Source organism: Theropithecus gelada, chromosome 12 (assembly GCF_003255815.1).
Source record: "Theropithecus gelada isolate Dixy chromosome 12, Tgel_1.0, whole genome shotgun sequence".
NCBI lineage: Eukaryota > Metazoa > Chordata > Mammalia > Primates > Cercopithecidae > Theropithecus > Theropithecus gelada.
In genome coordinates this window covers 50,492,165-50,505,406 of record NC_037680.1, presented here as the reverse complement: position 1 = coordinate 50,505,406, position 13,242 = coordinate 50,492,165, and the positions used below count along the sequence as shown (strand labels likewise).

General features: G+C 34.5%; 1 protein-coding gene across 3 annotated transcripts in view; it reads left to right on the top strand.

Annotated features, from left to right (window-relative positions):
- The window catches only part of OLA1 (Obg like ATPase 1), a 171,481-nt gene that overhangs the window by 115,608 nt on the left and 42,631 nt on the right, over nt 1-13,242 (top strand). For all 3 annotated transcript variants that reach the window (XM_025404193.1, XM_025404192.1, XM_025404191.1), the window contains 2 exons: nt 6,228-6,308; nt 6,625-6,722. In XM_025404193.1, the coding sequence (XP_025259978.1) occupies nt 6,228-6,308; nt 6,625-6,722 (179 nt within the window). The remainder of the gene's footprint in view (nt 1-6,227; nt 6,309-6,624; nt 6,723-13,242) is intronic.

The window sequence follows — 13,242 nt, the reverse complement described above, 5'->3', positions numbered from 1 at the left end:
AAATTTCAATAACAGGCTAATTTGTGATGCAAAGAAGCCAGAAGAGTGATTATCTCTGAAGAGTAGTGGAACATTGTGACTGTACTACTAATAATCTTCTATATGTTGATCAGGGTAGTAATTACAGACATGTGTTCATTCTCTGATAGTTCATTTGGGCACTTGCATATGTTATACTGAGTGTATGTTATACTTCAGTATATTCCCTTCTCAAGTTTGACCTATAGGACCATTGATTATCTTCTGCCATATCAGTCGTGTCTCCAGATTGGACTTTTATTTTCCTCCTTTGATTTTGGTTTCATTAAAAATACTTGTACTTTTATCAGCTCTCTAGATATATCTCATCCATTTTTTTCTAACGTCACTGTTCTCTTTTTGTGACCTCGAGTGCATAGTTGGCTGTCATTGTTAAAGCTACCTGACCAGCATAAGTCAGTTCATCTGCTCCTATTGCATAGATGCTCTTATCTTTTTGCATTCTACTAAGTATGCCAAATAGTTCATTGAGGTTTTTTGTTTCTCAGTCATTTTTAAAGATGTGTTTTTTCTATGACTCTACTTTCCACAAATTACCAGTATTCCTTTTATTAAAATCAGATTTATTGGCTTCCCCACAACCTCCAGACCCTTCCTCAAACATGGTAAAATCCATTCAAACTTATTTTCAGGAATCACAAGGACAGTTGCCTTTTTAGAGAATGGCCAGATCCTTTGCTGAGATCTATACCTCAGAAGTAAATTGGTGTCCATTTTGGTTGCCACTTTATTGTAGACAGGGGCCAGAAACATTATATTCAGGTGGTGGTCTTACTGTCTACTTCAGTAAATCATATAACTGAAAACCTACAGTTGGCAGCCTATATTCTACCAAGGTTATTGCTAGAATTAACCTATTGTGTTAGTTCTTGGGGAGTCCCCTTCACCCCCAAAATTACTCAGCCAGAAAGTGGTAGAACCAGGACTTGAACTCAAATCTTGAGGAATATGGCTGAAATCCATATTCTTAACCATATTCCATTTTTCTAAACCTGCTGTTCTCACTTAGCAGTGTATTTTGGACATTTTCCCATGCAGATATACATATAGATACATCTCATCTTAATGGATACAAAGTGTTCTGTTCTATCAGTTCCCAATAACTTAATTAGCAAATCTCCAATTAATGGCTTTTTAGATTTTATTTATTTGTTTGTTTGTTTGTTTCTGAGAGAACTTTTGCTCTTGTCCCCCAGGCTGGAATGCAATGGTGCAATCTCGGCTCACTGCAACCTCCCCCTCCCGAGTTCAAGTGATTCTCCTGCCTCAGCCTCCCGAGTAGCTGGGATTACAGGCGCCCATCACCATGCCTAGCTAATTTTTGTATTTTTTTTTTTAAGTAGAGACAGGATTTCGCTATGTTGGCCAGGCTGGTCTCGAACTCCTGACCTCAGGTGATCCAACTGCCTTGGCTTCCCAAAGTCCTAGGATTACGGGCATGAGCCACCACGCCCAGCCTAGATTTTCTTTAAAAAAAAGTTTTAAAAATGTTTATTTCTTTCATTATTTTTTTGGATACAGGGTCTCACTCTGTCACCCAGGCTGGAGTGCATGGTGTGATCGTAGTTTGCTGCAGCCTCGTACTGGACTCAAGCAATCCCCCCTCAACCTCAGCCTCTTAAGTAGCTGGGACGACAGACACACACCACTACACCCAGTTAATTTTTAATTTTTTTATTTTATTTAGAGATGGAGTCTCACTATATTGCCCAAGACAGTCTCAAACTCCTAGCTTCAAGCCAGCCTCCTGCCTCAGCCTCCCAAAATGCTGGGATTACAAGCATGAGCCACCATGCCTGGCTTTTTCAATTGTTTCTAATTTATATCTGTCTTCTTGTGCCAGTGCCATACTATTCTAATTACTATAGTTTTATGGTTTATTTTAATATCTAGTAGGACAAGTCCCATATTTTTCTCTCTAAACATTTTTTAACCTTAAGCAAGTAGTTCTTTTAGAATAATGATATATTTAATATATAATATTCTTCAACATCCCTATTTTGATTTTAACTGGAATTTGTTAGATAAACATTATAAAAGGTAGAATTTTTATCAGTTTAGTACTGGATAGGATAGAGAAATTTTCAGTGCAGGGTCTGGCTAAAGCAAGTTTTGGGTCAGTGTTTCAACCTCTGGTCTGGAAGTCCCTGGACCTAGAACATTTACTTAATTGGCTGTTGTTGGGGCATTTGAGTAGTGCCATCAGAGTCACTAACAGCCATGGTTCTTGGATTTTTGGATTATGGATCCCTTTTAAAAGCATGTGAAAGTTATGTGCCATCTTCCCTCAAAGGGACATAAACGGAACTTTATGTACAATTTCAGGGTGAAATCTATGTATGGATCATAGGTTAATAATTCCTGCTATGGGAACTGAAGATACCAAGATATAGAAGTCTCGTATTTTAGGAGTATCTAATAAATGACTGGATTATTATGTAATTGTCTGCAAAGAAAAATTACTATTTTTGTGATACATGGATTAATGATCAGCTATTGTACCCCAATAATAAAAATAAGAATATTGAATTTCTCTGATACCCTGAATGAGAATGAGGATTTTGAATAACAACCTTGGGGGATGTCTAGGCTAAACAAGGAACAGTTATAAAAGTAGTAAGGAAGACAGATATGCCAGGATATGGAACAGAACATGAACTTTCAAGTCACTTAGACCAGAATTTGAATCTCATCTCTGCCACTTACTAGCTCTGGGAATTTAGGCAAGTCACACATGATGCTCTGAGTCTAAATACATTACAGTTACTGTTAACAATAACAATAATAAAATATATCAAGAAAATAGAGCATTTCTAATTTTAAATGTGAAACTCTGAGTAAGAAGAGTCAAAGCAAAATAGTGAGGTATTAAAGGTGAGTTTGGGTTTTTTTGCAGTTAAATGATAGTCATTTAGCAAAAGCTAGTTCTTGCAGAATTAGAAGCCTGACTTGAGATTTCATGAAAAAAGCCAGTAGTTTTAGTAACTCAGAAATTTGAAGAAAAGGACTAGTGAACAAATTATACAGATGGAAAAGTATACATACACTTCAAAGGAGCACCCAACAGAACATATTGCCATTTTGTAGATCACTGGGATTTAATCTTTCATCTATCATGACAACAACAACAGTTCTGTGCCAAGAACTGTGCTAAACACTATATGCATTATCTCTTTTAATCTTCACAACAACCCCCAGGAGGTAGATCTCATCTTCTGCATTTTATCAATGAAGTAGGTCACAGACCTGGTAAGTGGCTAGGATTTATTCCCACGCTTAAGCATTATACCGTTACCTCTTGAATTAGTCCACTCATGTAACTGCAATCTAACAAAAAAGTTCAAATGACCAGGAATTTTTATGTATCTCTATAATGTACAGAATTTATTTTGAAAATGAGGGATTTGTTAAAGTTATCAAAACAGCCCAGTTTAGTACCCCTACATCTGTATTTTTATATAATGATAGTAAAGAAATGTGGAACCTAAGGCAACTTCTAAATGCATTGATTCAATTTTTTTTTCCAGTTAACCAAGTTCAGTTAACTGGAACCTTTTATTCTTCTAATCATCGTTATTTATATATGTATTTATACATATGAACATAAGGAAATAAATTCAGTCAACCATTAAGCATTATATCCAAACAAGCCCAAATGTTTTCTTTCATCTGTTTAGAAGTTTTTCAGATAAGGAATATTACATCTTTTAATTTTTTGCTAAAATTAGAATTAATTTTTACTTTATGTAAGAAAAAGAGCACATTGAAACTATACCATATACTGATCATTTATATAAGATAATCTTATCTGAAAGGCAATCTGTTTTTTATTTGTCTGAAATAAAACTGACATCTCTTAATAAATCTAAGTTGTCTTTTCTTGGCTGTTAGATCTTTTGTGGGAATAAGAGAGCACTGAGTACAAAATATTTTTATTTCAACTGTTCAAAAACTAGGTTATAATATATAAATTTCTCTAAAAATATTTGAATGTGGCTTTAAGGAATACTGTGCTGTTCAAGAACTTTGATTATAAGTGAATTCTATTTAATTAAAACTTGACTGCAAAAAATTTTTTGAGTGCTCCTAATTTGTAATATAATTTGTAATGTGAGAAAAAGCAAACTAATGCCAAAATGCTTTTGTGATAAGATTTCTGTATCTGAAGTACTGGTCTAGTTAATTTAAAATGAAAGAGAAATATGGAAATTCCTTCACTAGTGATCAGCACTTATTGAGGCTCTTAGGTTTTGTAAAAATGTTTAGAGTTACAGAAGTATTTTATACTTTTTATATGATTAAAATTTAATTTCTTCCCCTATTTTTTGTTTGGCTTTCTTTTGTCTGTTTTCTTTCTTTAATTGAAAAAACTAATGGAACCAAATATAAGATGGTACCACTGTTTTTTCTTTCTTTTGTATAATCTTGTTGCGTGTCTCTACATAAGCTGTTCTGGCCACTCATCATAGTAACCAGCTGGGCCATTTCACCTGCTGGAGCCATTAAAGAGGACTCTCTCCCCCTAGATTAATCCCCTCCGACATTAGTTTTTTGCACTGACAACTAGAGCAGGCATTCAGAATTTGCAGGTGGCCAGTGTGACGCACATAATTGCCTACAATTTTAGGCAATGAATAAAAATGGTCTACATTACTTGTCAAAGGTTGTATATGCAGTGCCAAGTGAGATCTATGGGAAGCCTTTTAGGGTTTAAAGAACAGTTAATAGCAAGGCTGCACAGGGCTTTTTTAATCATAATGCATTTGTAATATAGCACTTTGATCTTCTCCTTGTAGGAAATGGTGTTACATTAGCCACTTTTAAACATTTATGAGTGAAATTCAGTTATAGAAGAGTAAAAGTGATTATTCTTAAGCAGAACATGTTAGATTTCATTAAAAGTTTTCAGCTTGCCCCTTCCTTGTTAAAATCTGTGGGAAGTCCTTTGCCTGGAGGGTTTCAAATCAGGATCTAAGGATATAAGGCTTTTTCCTTATTTTTCCTGTTGGTAACAGCAAGATTTGGAAGGAAGGTATACTAAATATTGAGATAATTTATACAAATGGATATTTAAAGAAGAATAACTGATTATGGTAAAGTAAAGTACATCGATAAAAATCCAGGAAATTGATTACTAATAATTGTGTTACAATAACTTTTGAGAAATGCATATTTAAAACATATCCATAAATTATCTTTAATAACAACAACAACAAAAACCCAGATGACTCTCAAATGCACTTCTTCTGGAAGAGCAAAATTTGACCTTTCAGACCCGAGAGCCTTTTATTAACACCTGCCTGTAAGGAGAACCTTGCCACACGCAGCTTTTAGATTCAGAACCACAAAACTGATGAGGAAAGGCTTGAAGGGTTCAGTTTGTGTCACTTGCTGTTTGCCGTTTCCATTTCACAGATGATTAATCTTTCTGTGAAGAAAGGCCAGAGAAACAAAGCACATTGGGCTCTTCCTGCAGTTACTCCTTCTGAATGCACACTAGCTTGCTAACTAAAAGGCCTTTAGATTTCCAGCAGAGAGAGATGTTCTGAAAGTGAATGCAGCTGGTTGGAGGTCACCAGTGCAGGGCTCTTGCCATTGTGTAATGGAGGCTTTGGCAGGTTGGGGGGGTGGGGGAGTTGGGGGTATCAGGGGTGCGGCTGCAGGAGAAGTGGTCAGGGAGAAGGTGTTGACAAAAAATTAATTTAAAATAAAAAGGGATTTGGTCAGTTGATTTAATATTTTGGAGGCTGGATCATCGATAATAGGCTCAATTTTGTCTTGTTTGTTTTTCTTCTTAAGGGAAAAATGTAATTTAGTCTTTCTTCAGTATATTCCCTCACTCCATTTTCTAATAGCATGTTTGTCTTCTATATGGCATCACTAGGTAATATTGAAATGGTATTAACTCTTGTATTTAGTCTTTGATGTAAGTGAATTGACATTTTTCAGGCTGTTACAAATTTTTGCTAATATTATCCATTTTATACATTAAAAATTTAATGCCACAATGTTTTATTAGTATTTGGTTTTTAAGTGAGATATTGAAAATAATTATTTGTGTGACCTAGCCCCCTTTCATTAAAACAATCTATTTTTATTTCGAAAATTTAAAAACTTTTTATTTTAATATTTAGTATCTAAATGCTTAGTTATTCATGTATATTTACTTTTTTCTCAATCGTGTCTAGGATATAATGTGCAAAGTAAAATCCTGGGTTATAGATCAAAAGAAACCTGTTCGCTTCTATCATGATTGGAATGACAAAGAGGTAAGTTATAAATATCATGCCATCTCTTACTGCCTTTGCTTTGATTTGCTAGAGAACAAATTAGAGTTGTCATTATTTTACACTTACCATTATATCTAAACTTTTATTTCTGTCAGTGATTGCTTATTCCTGGGCTTGTTATTTTTTTCTTTTCCCCCATTCATGATATTTCATAACCACTAATCTTTTGGAAACAAGAATTATAAAAATGAAAATGCCTACTTGTTTTAAAGAATGTTTACTTTCAAATTCTTCAGTGATTTACTCCATATTTACTAAACTTTTAAAAGGATTCTTTCTCCATCTCCCACTTTAGATTGAAGTGTTGAATAAACACTTATTTTTGACTTCAAAACCAATGGTCTACTTGGTTAATCTTTCTGAAAAAGACTACATTAGAAAGAAAAACAAATGGTAAGTTTTTCCTCACCATATATACCGAGATGCATCATCTCTGTACACACACAAATACACACCCATGTATATGTACTTAACCGCAATGTTTAATTTTAATATTTTTGTCCTTATTATTAAAAAGTTTAAAATGAATGAGAAGGCTTTGCTTGGTATTTACCTTCACAGATGAGTCTTCTAATTGATTTATAGTTAGAGAACTTAAGAAAACCTGAATTAAATTAAGCAATATTGAATTATATGTTTACTTATCAAATGTAAGTTTATTAGACGTTATTATTTATTTCCATTGCAAAATGGGAATAAATGTAGTCACAACAATAAAACTTCTTACATTAGGATTTCTAGCTGTGTTGATATTATAAGTGACTTTAAAATACCCACTTGGGGTTGTAGCTGGGCATGAATTTTAAAATCCAGATTGAATGCTTTTAAAAAAAAAAAAAAAGGCTGTGTGTGGGGAAAGACCAGTACCTGTTTCAAATGCTTTAAAAGTACATCGAGGTAAAAACTGTTCATTCATGTATTGATTGTCATTTTTGGCATGTAACCAAAATGTACAAGATTTGTTGCTGTCACTAATAACTTCAGAAAATTATGTGTTCATGTACGTGTAGGCATGTCCACATTTGGCATACCACTCACTTTGACTTGCCTCACTGGACTCTAAGTATTTTATACTATTGAGTCATACAAACAAATCAAAACTATCCAAAGCAAAATATCTGAATTCTCCTAAAATATATTGTCTGTTTCTCCCTGTACTTCATTAAGTACTTAGATGCACATGGTTTCAATTTTCCATTAAAAATTCTCATTTCCATATGATATCAAAGAGTGAGAAGGCTTTAAACTGAAAAATAAACATTCATAGACTGGAAGCCAAAACAATAATTAATGTCAGATGGTTAACTCCAATAAATCATTAGAATAAATTCTGTGAAATTACTGCAACTAAAAATGCCCTGTTAATATTACTATAAGACATTTTGTGTTCCTGATAGAAGCTGAATTTAGCCTCTTTATTGGTAATGTTCTAAAAAGCATAAATTGAACTTAAAGATTTCATTCAGGCTGGTCAGTGTCCTCCATCAGGTAATTAACTTTAAAATAATCAGTTCTGTTGCCTTTCAAATTCTTATAAATGTGATGATTGTGTTAAAAATTGTTACCTTTAGGAATGAATTTTAAAATTTATTACTTGACCTCAGTTAATAAATCTTCTCATTGTGGTATGAATGGTAAGGTTTCCTCTGGCTCTGTGAAACAATACAGACATCAAAGTTTACATGAAAAGGGATGAGTCAGTTTCCTTGCCCAAAGGGGCTTCTCACACCTGTATTTGGATGATTACAGGTAGAACTCCCTGGCTCTAATTGTATAGTAAATACCATTTCCCAGACCCTAATGGTAGACAGACTGCTTAGGAGACGCCAGTCTGTGATTTAGCTGTCGCCAGACACCCCATGTTTTTTGTGAGACCAGTTGTGATGATGATATGGTTATAGCCAATTGAAAGTAAACTCTTGTCTAAATAGCAAATTTTAATTTATAATAATGTAGAGGTATGAATGATCCTATTTTATAAAACCAAATCTTAACAGGTTTTAGGTATAACTAATGATCTGGTTTGGGGTTGGTGTGCGTATGTTTTGGGGGGAGGGTTGGGAGGGATCCAGATCTTGTGGAAGTTAGTGTAATTGTAGCTGAAAGATCAAAGACTGGGTAACTGAGTGATGTTCCAGAAGAGAATTTACCACATAGCCATTTTCTGTACAGTTTCTGCCGCCTGCTGTTCCTATTTTGCCTCAAGCTAGCCATTGACTACCCCCTGTGCATCCCTGCTCGTAAAAAATGATTGAGGAAGTATTTGTCATGTATTTATGAGTGGGAAATATTGTGTGATAGGGAATGGCATCTACTGGAGCCAGAAAGATTGCCATTTTCCTTTCATTCAGCCACTCTGCTACAGCTTTAAATCCTCTGTTTATGCAACATAGCCTTTGTATTAAAGTGCAGAATAAATTTTTATTATGAAGGATATGAATACTAGGTTTTCATCATTTATAACACTGAAAGCAGATGTAAATAGTTAAAATCCATTTTAACTACTAAATCCTTTTAATTGTGTTAGCATCTTGTTTTTTGGTAATGTTTACATCTAAGCTGCATTTGCATTATTAGTTGCTTCTTTAGCAAAAGAAAAAGTTTTTGTTTTTTAAGATTAACATGTAATGTTACTATAGCAAATAAGCCTGATGCAGGAAATAGTAATAAATATTTTCATGGGTCTTTTAGATCTGGAAAACTATTTTAAACCATCAAGAAAGAGGTGAGGAGAAGTTTGTGACTTTGGCCACAAGAGGAAGACTAAAACTGTTGTTATTTTAGCAGGTCACCATTTCAGAAGTATTGAACACTTTAGTTACTGAAGTTCACCCTAAATGTAAATGGTAATGTGTTATTTTTCAACCCTAGAGAAGAAGGAAGCATTTTGAAAGATAGGTCTATTGTGTTATTGAGTAGCTGTATTGACCTTTTGTAAGATGCAAAAACTGGAATGGCTCCAAGCATCTACTCACTAGTTTTAACAGTGTTGAATTAGTCATTTCATTGATTTATGATTAAAGACCTAGCCCCTGAAGAGAAGCTGACATGGCAGCCGGGTTGGTTGCAGTTGTGTTATGAGCAAATGACAGTAATCAAGATATTGTAAGTGAATCCATAAACCATTTTTTATTATTACAAATTGCTGTTTCTTGAATGAATCAAACTATATAGAAGTTTTTGTTGTTTTTGGTGAGCACAAGCATTTTTGAACGCTCAAGGTTTTCATTTTCTAAACACGATCAGCTGTTACTTATAACTAATACTATACGCGGTATTAATTTTCATTTGAGATTGCTTACTGAGTCATGGTGTCAAGCAGGTACAGGACATTAGAACTGTCAAACTACTGCTTAATTAGGGGTTTAAATTTCAATCTTTGCACCCTTGCTGCTCTGTTAGTAGAGTATGCCATCCAATTATGAAATCAGTAGAACAAACTAATTTTAGGTATTTTTTTACACCTACCAGCTATCAATTATGTTTCGTTTTTGTGATCCTGCCTTTCTTGAAACTGTTAATAAAGGATAATTATATTTTATTATTTATTATACTACATATTTATGTTCAACTGGAAAATATAACTAAACTTTTAGATATGCAGACTTTGTGTGTGTGTGTGTGTGTGTGTTATACACACATTTTCATATGCCTTGGTGGGCTTATAGTCATTTAGTATTACCTTTTGGGTAACATTATATGAGTCAATTAATCTGAGTCATGAAATTGATTCAAGATAGGTAGACAAATACTTGGAAAGTCTTTTAAGCTGTTTTATAATGAAGGGCAATGTGTCAAGTTCACTAAATGCATTTTAAGTAGAAAAACGTTTTATTATTAATTCTTATTATACTATGATTCAGTTCCTTCCCCTTTCCCATCTTTGTGTGTTCATTAGTTTTCCACATAATTTGTACACAACAACTAAAAATAGTTTGGGGATACTATACATTATGTGCTTGGTTCGGAGGGAATCATGGGATAAATATATTTTCTTGATTTCCTGAGCTGCCTATAAAAATTATAGCTACTATATCTCAGCAAGTATATATGTAGATGGAAGTGTGTATATTTTTGACACACAATTTTCTATTTCTGTATGTGTGCATATATATACACACATATATGCATATAAATATAAAAAACGATTTCTGTAGAACTATTGTAGGAGGTCATCAGTTTCTGACAAGATCAGTTAAGCTAGAAATACAACACAGACATTCTGCTTTGGAAAAATTACTTTGTATTATGATAAAGCTTATTAATAGTATTATTTATACTATGAATTAGGATTTCAAATAATTTTTGGTGAATGAATTTTTTGGAATTATTTCTTTCTCTGATCAGAATCTTTAGAGTTAAAAAGAATATGGTAAAGAAAAATGGTCTTTTTATTACAGGAGATGGAAGGCTGAAAGAAGTGGGGATGGGGAAAAACCTTTGCCCATTCAGGAATCTTTCTTTTTTTCTTTTTTTGGTCAAATGTACTTTTGCATTTGAATATATTTTTACATGTAGTAATATTTGTGAATTCCTGTTTGGTTTTCATTAAATGGGTTTTGAATATTCTTTCGACAATTTCTTGTTCTTATCAAGAGGTAACAATGCAGTAGTGCACTTCGGATTTCTTATGAAAGAGATAATTATATACGAAAGCATTTTTTTAATATGAACATAATGCTACTGACCGTATGCATATTAGGAATTTCCCTTGGCCTGTTTGTATTTTTTGCAATACTATTTATAGCCAATGATTTCTATTTGCCAGATGGTTCACTGAATTTAAGAAAGTGATACATTTGGGAGTGCCCGTTGTAATCTTATTAGCACCATCTGCTGACTTACTGATTTGTGAGTGATGTAATTTATCAAATATGTCAGGACTTTCATCTTTTTCAAACTAGCTGAAGAATTTCACTCCACATAAATAGGAAAAGTTTTATAAAATTGTTTCTAGCTTCCACAGATGAAAAGGTTTATAAGTACTTTTTAAAAAAATAAGTGTTCCTTAGGATTCTGTCATGTGAAATTAAAATATATATTCCCTATACATGTACACACATCAATGATCTAGGAAATGAAATATAAAGTTTGGTTTATAGCTATACAATGTTCTTCAAATTACAAATGATTCATCTGCACAAAGAATTTCTTTGCTTCCCTACCCTACTCACTTTGTTGAATAATTCAAAAGCAGTCCTCTTAAAAATCTGCACTAGAGATTAAGGATCTCTGAGTCATATTTTGTTACCAAGACTCTGAGTTGGGATGAGCTACACTCTTACAACCGGAGTTGATATGGTTTGGATTTGTGTCCCCGCCCGAATCTCATGTTGAATTATAATCCCCAATGTTGGCAGAGGGGCCTGGTAGGAGACTACTGGATTGTAGGGGTGGATTTCCTTCTTGCTCTTCTCATGATAATGAGTGAGTTCTGATGAGATCTGGTTGATTAAAAGTGTGTATGTAGCACCTATACCTTTGCTCTCTTCCTCCTTCTCAGGCCGTGCCTGCTTCCTCTTTACCTTTGCCATAATTAGAAGTTTCCTGAGGCCTCCCCAACCAATGCCTCACGGCCTGCAGAACCGTGAGCTAATTAGATCTCTTTTCTTTATCAATTACCCAGTCTCAGGTAGTTCTTTATAGCAGTGTGAGAATGGACTAATACAGGAGTTTAGTAGTTGGTGAAGGCAGTAGAGGAGAATTTTGAAGCTCAGAAACCTTAGGACTGTTGGGAGTGGGAGATACAGGGCAGGACCTTGGGAAGGATTTAGAATGGAGGCTCAAGATAGTTTGTAGGATTTGAATAACAGGTTTTCCTGGGAGAAGGGTGGAGAAAAGGAAAGGTGAACAATGTCAGTGTTTTACAGCCTAATATGTCCTGCTTGTGCAGGATAGGAGGAAGAGCATTATTTGTCTCTACCCTTTTCTCCTGTGCAGCACATTCCCCAGGCACAGCAACTACCTTTGGACTTAGTGTTGTAGTTTATCTGATGAGTTAAATAGACTTGAAGGCTAGCCCAAAATGTTAGGTACCATTAATAATATTGTTTCTATAAGGAAAATGAATCCTAAAAAACTGGAGAATATGGTCTATTTGTAACCTAGGGAGTAGATGCTATCAAGGAGTTTGGTGTGTTAAGAAGAATACTACTTTAGAATTTGAAATACAAGTGCTGTGGTCTTTATTTGCTACCATAACTAGCTCTTTGAACTTGGTCATTTAAATTACTTAGCCTTTCATGTAGAAGATAATTCATTGAGATTGTTCATATAAAATGTGTTCTGTATAAACAGTGTTTCCCAAATTTAGTTATAGCTCAAAAAGTATTCAGTATGGCTCAAGCCTGTAATCCCAGCACTTTGGAAGGCCGAGACGGGCGGATCACGAGGTCAGGAGATTGAGACCATCCTGGCGAACACAGTGAAACCCTGTCTCTACTAAAAAAAATACAAAAAACTAGCCGGGCAAGGTGGCGGGCGCCTGTAGTCCCAGCTACTCGGGAGGCTGAGGCAGGAGAACGGCGTAAACCCGGGAGGCAGAGCTTGCACTGAGCTGAGATCCGGCCACTGCACTCCAGCCTGGGCGACAGAGCGAGACTCCGTCTCAAAAAAAAAAAAAAAAAAAGAAAAAGAAAAAGGACTTGTTTGGCCTTGTGAATGCATCTTTTGGATACATTACCTTGGTTCTTATTTCTGTTATCAGGATTAAGGAACAAAATGTATCACATGTATAAATATAGCAGTGAGACTCCCATGATATCACTGCCCTGTTCTGTACAACCCCATCCCCTCATTCAGGTTGGGCCCTATAACTTCACCATTTGCAGCTTAGAGGCTTCCATTAGAGTAAATATTCTTTGTTTATATTGTTACAATATGTACAGTCTTTATGTAAAATCCTGTTACAGTA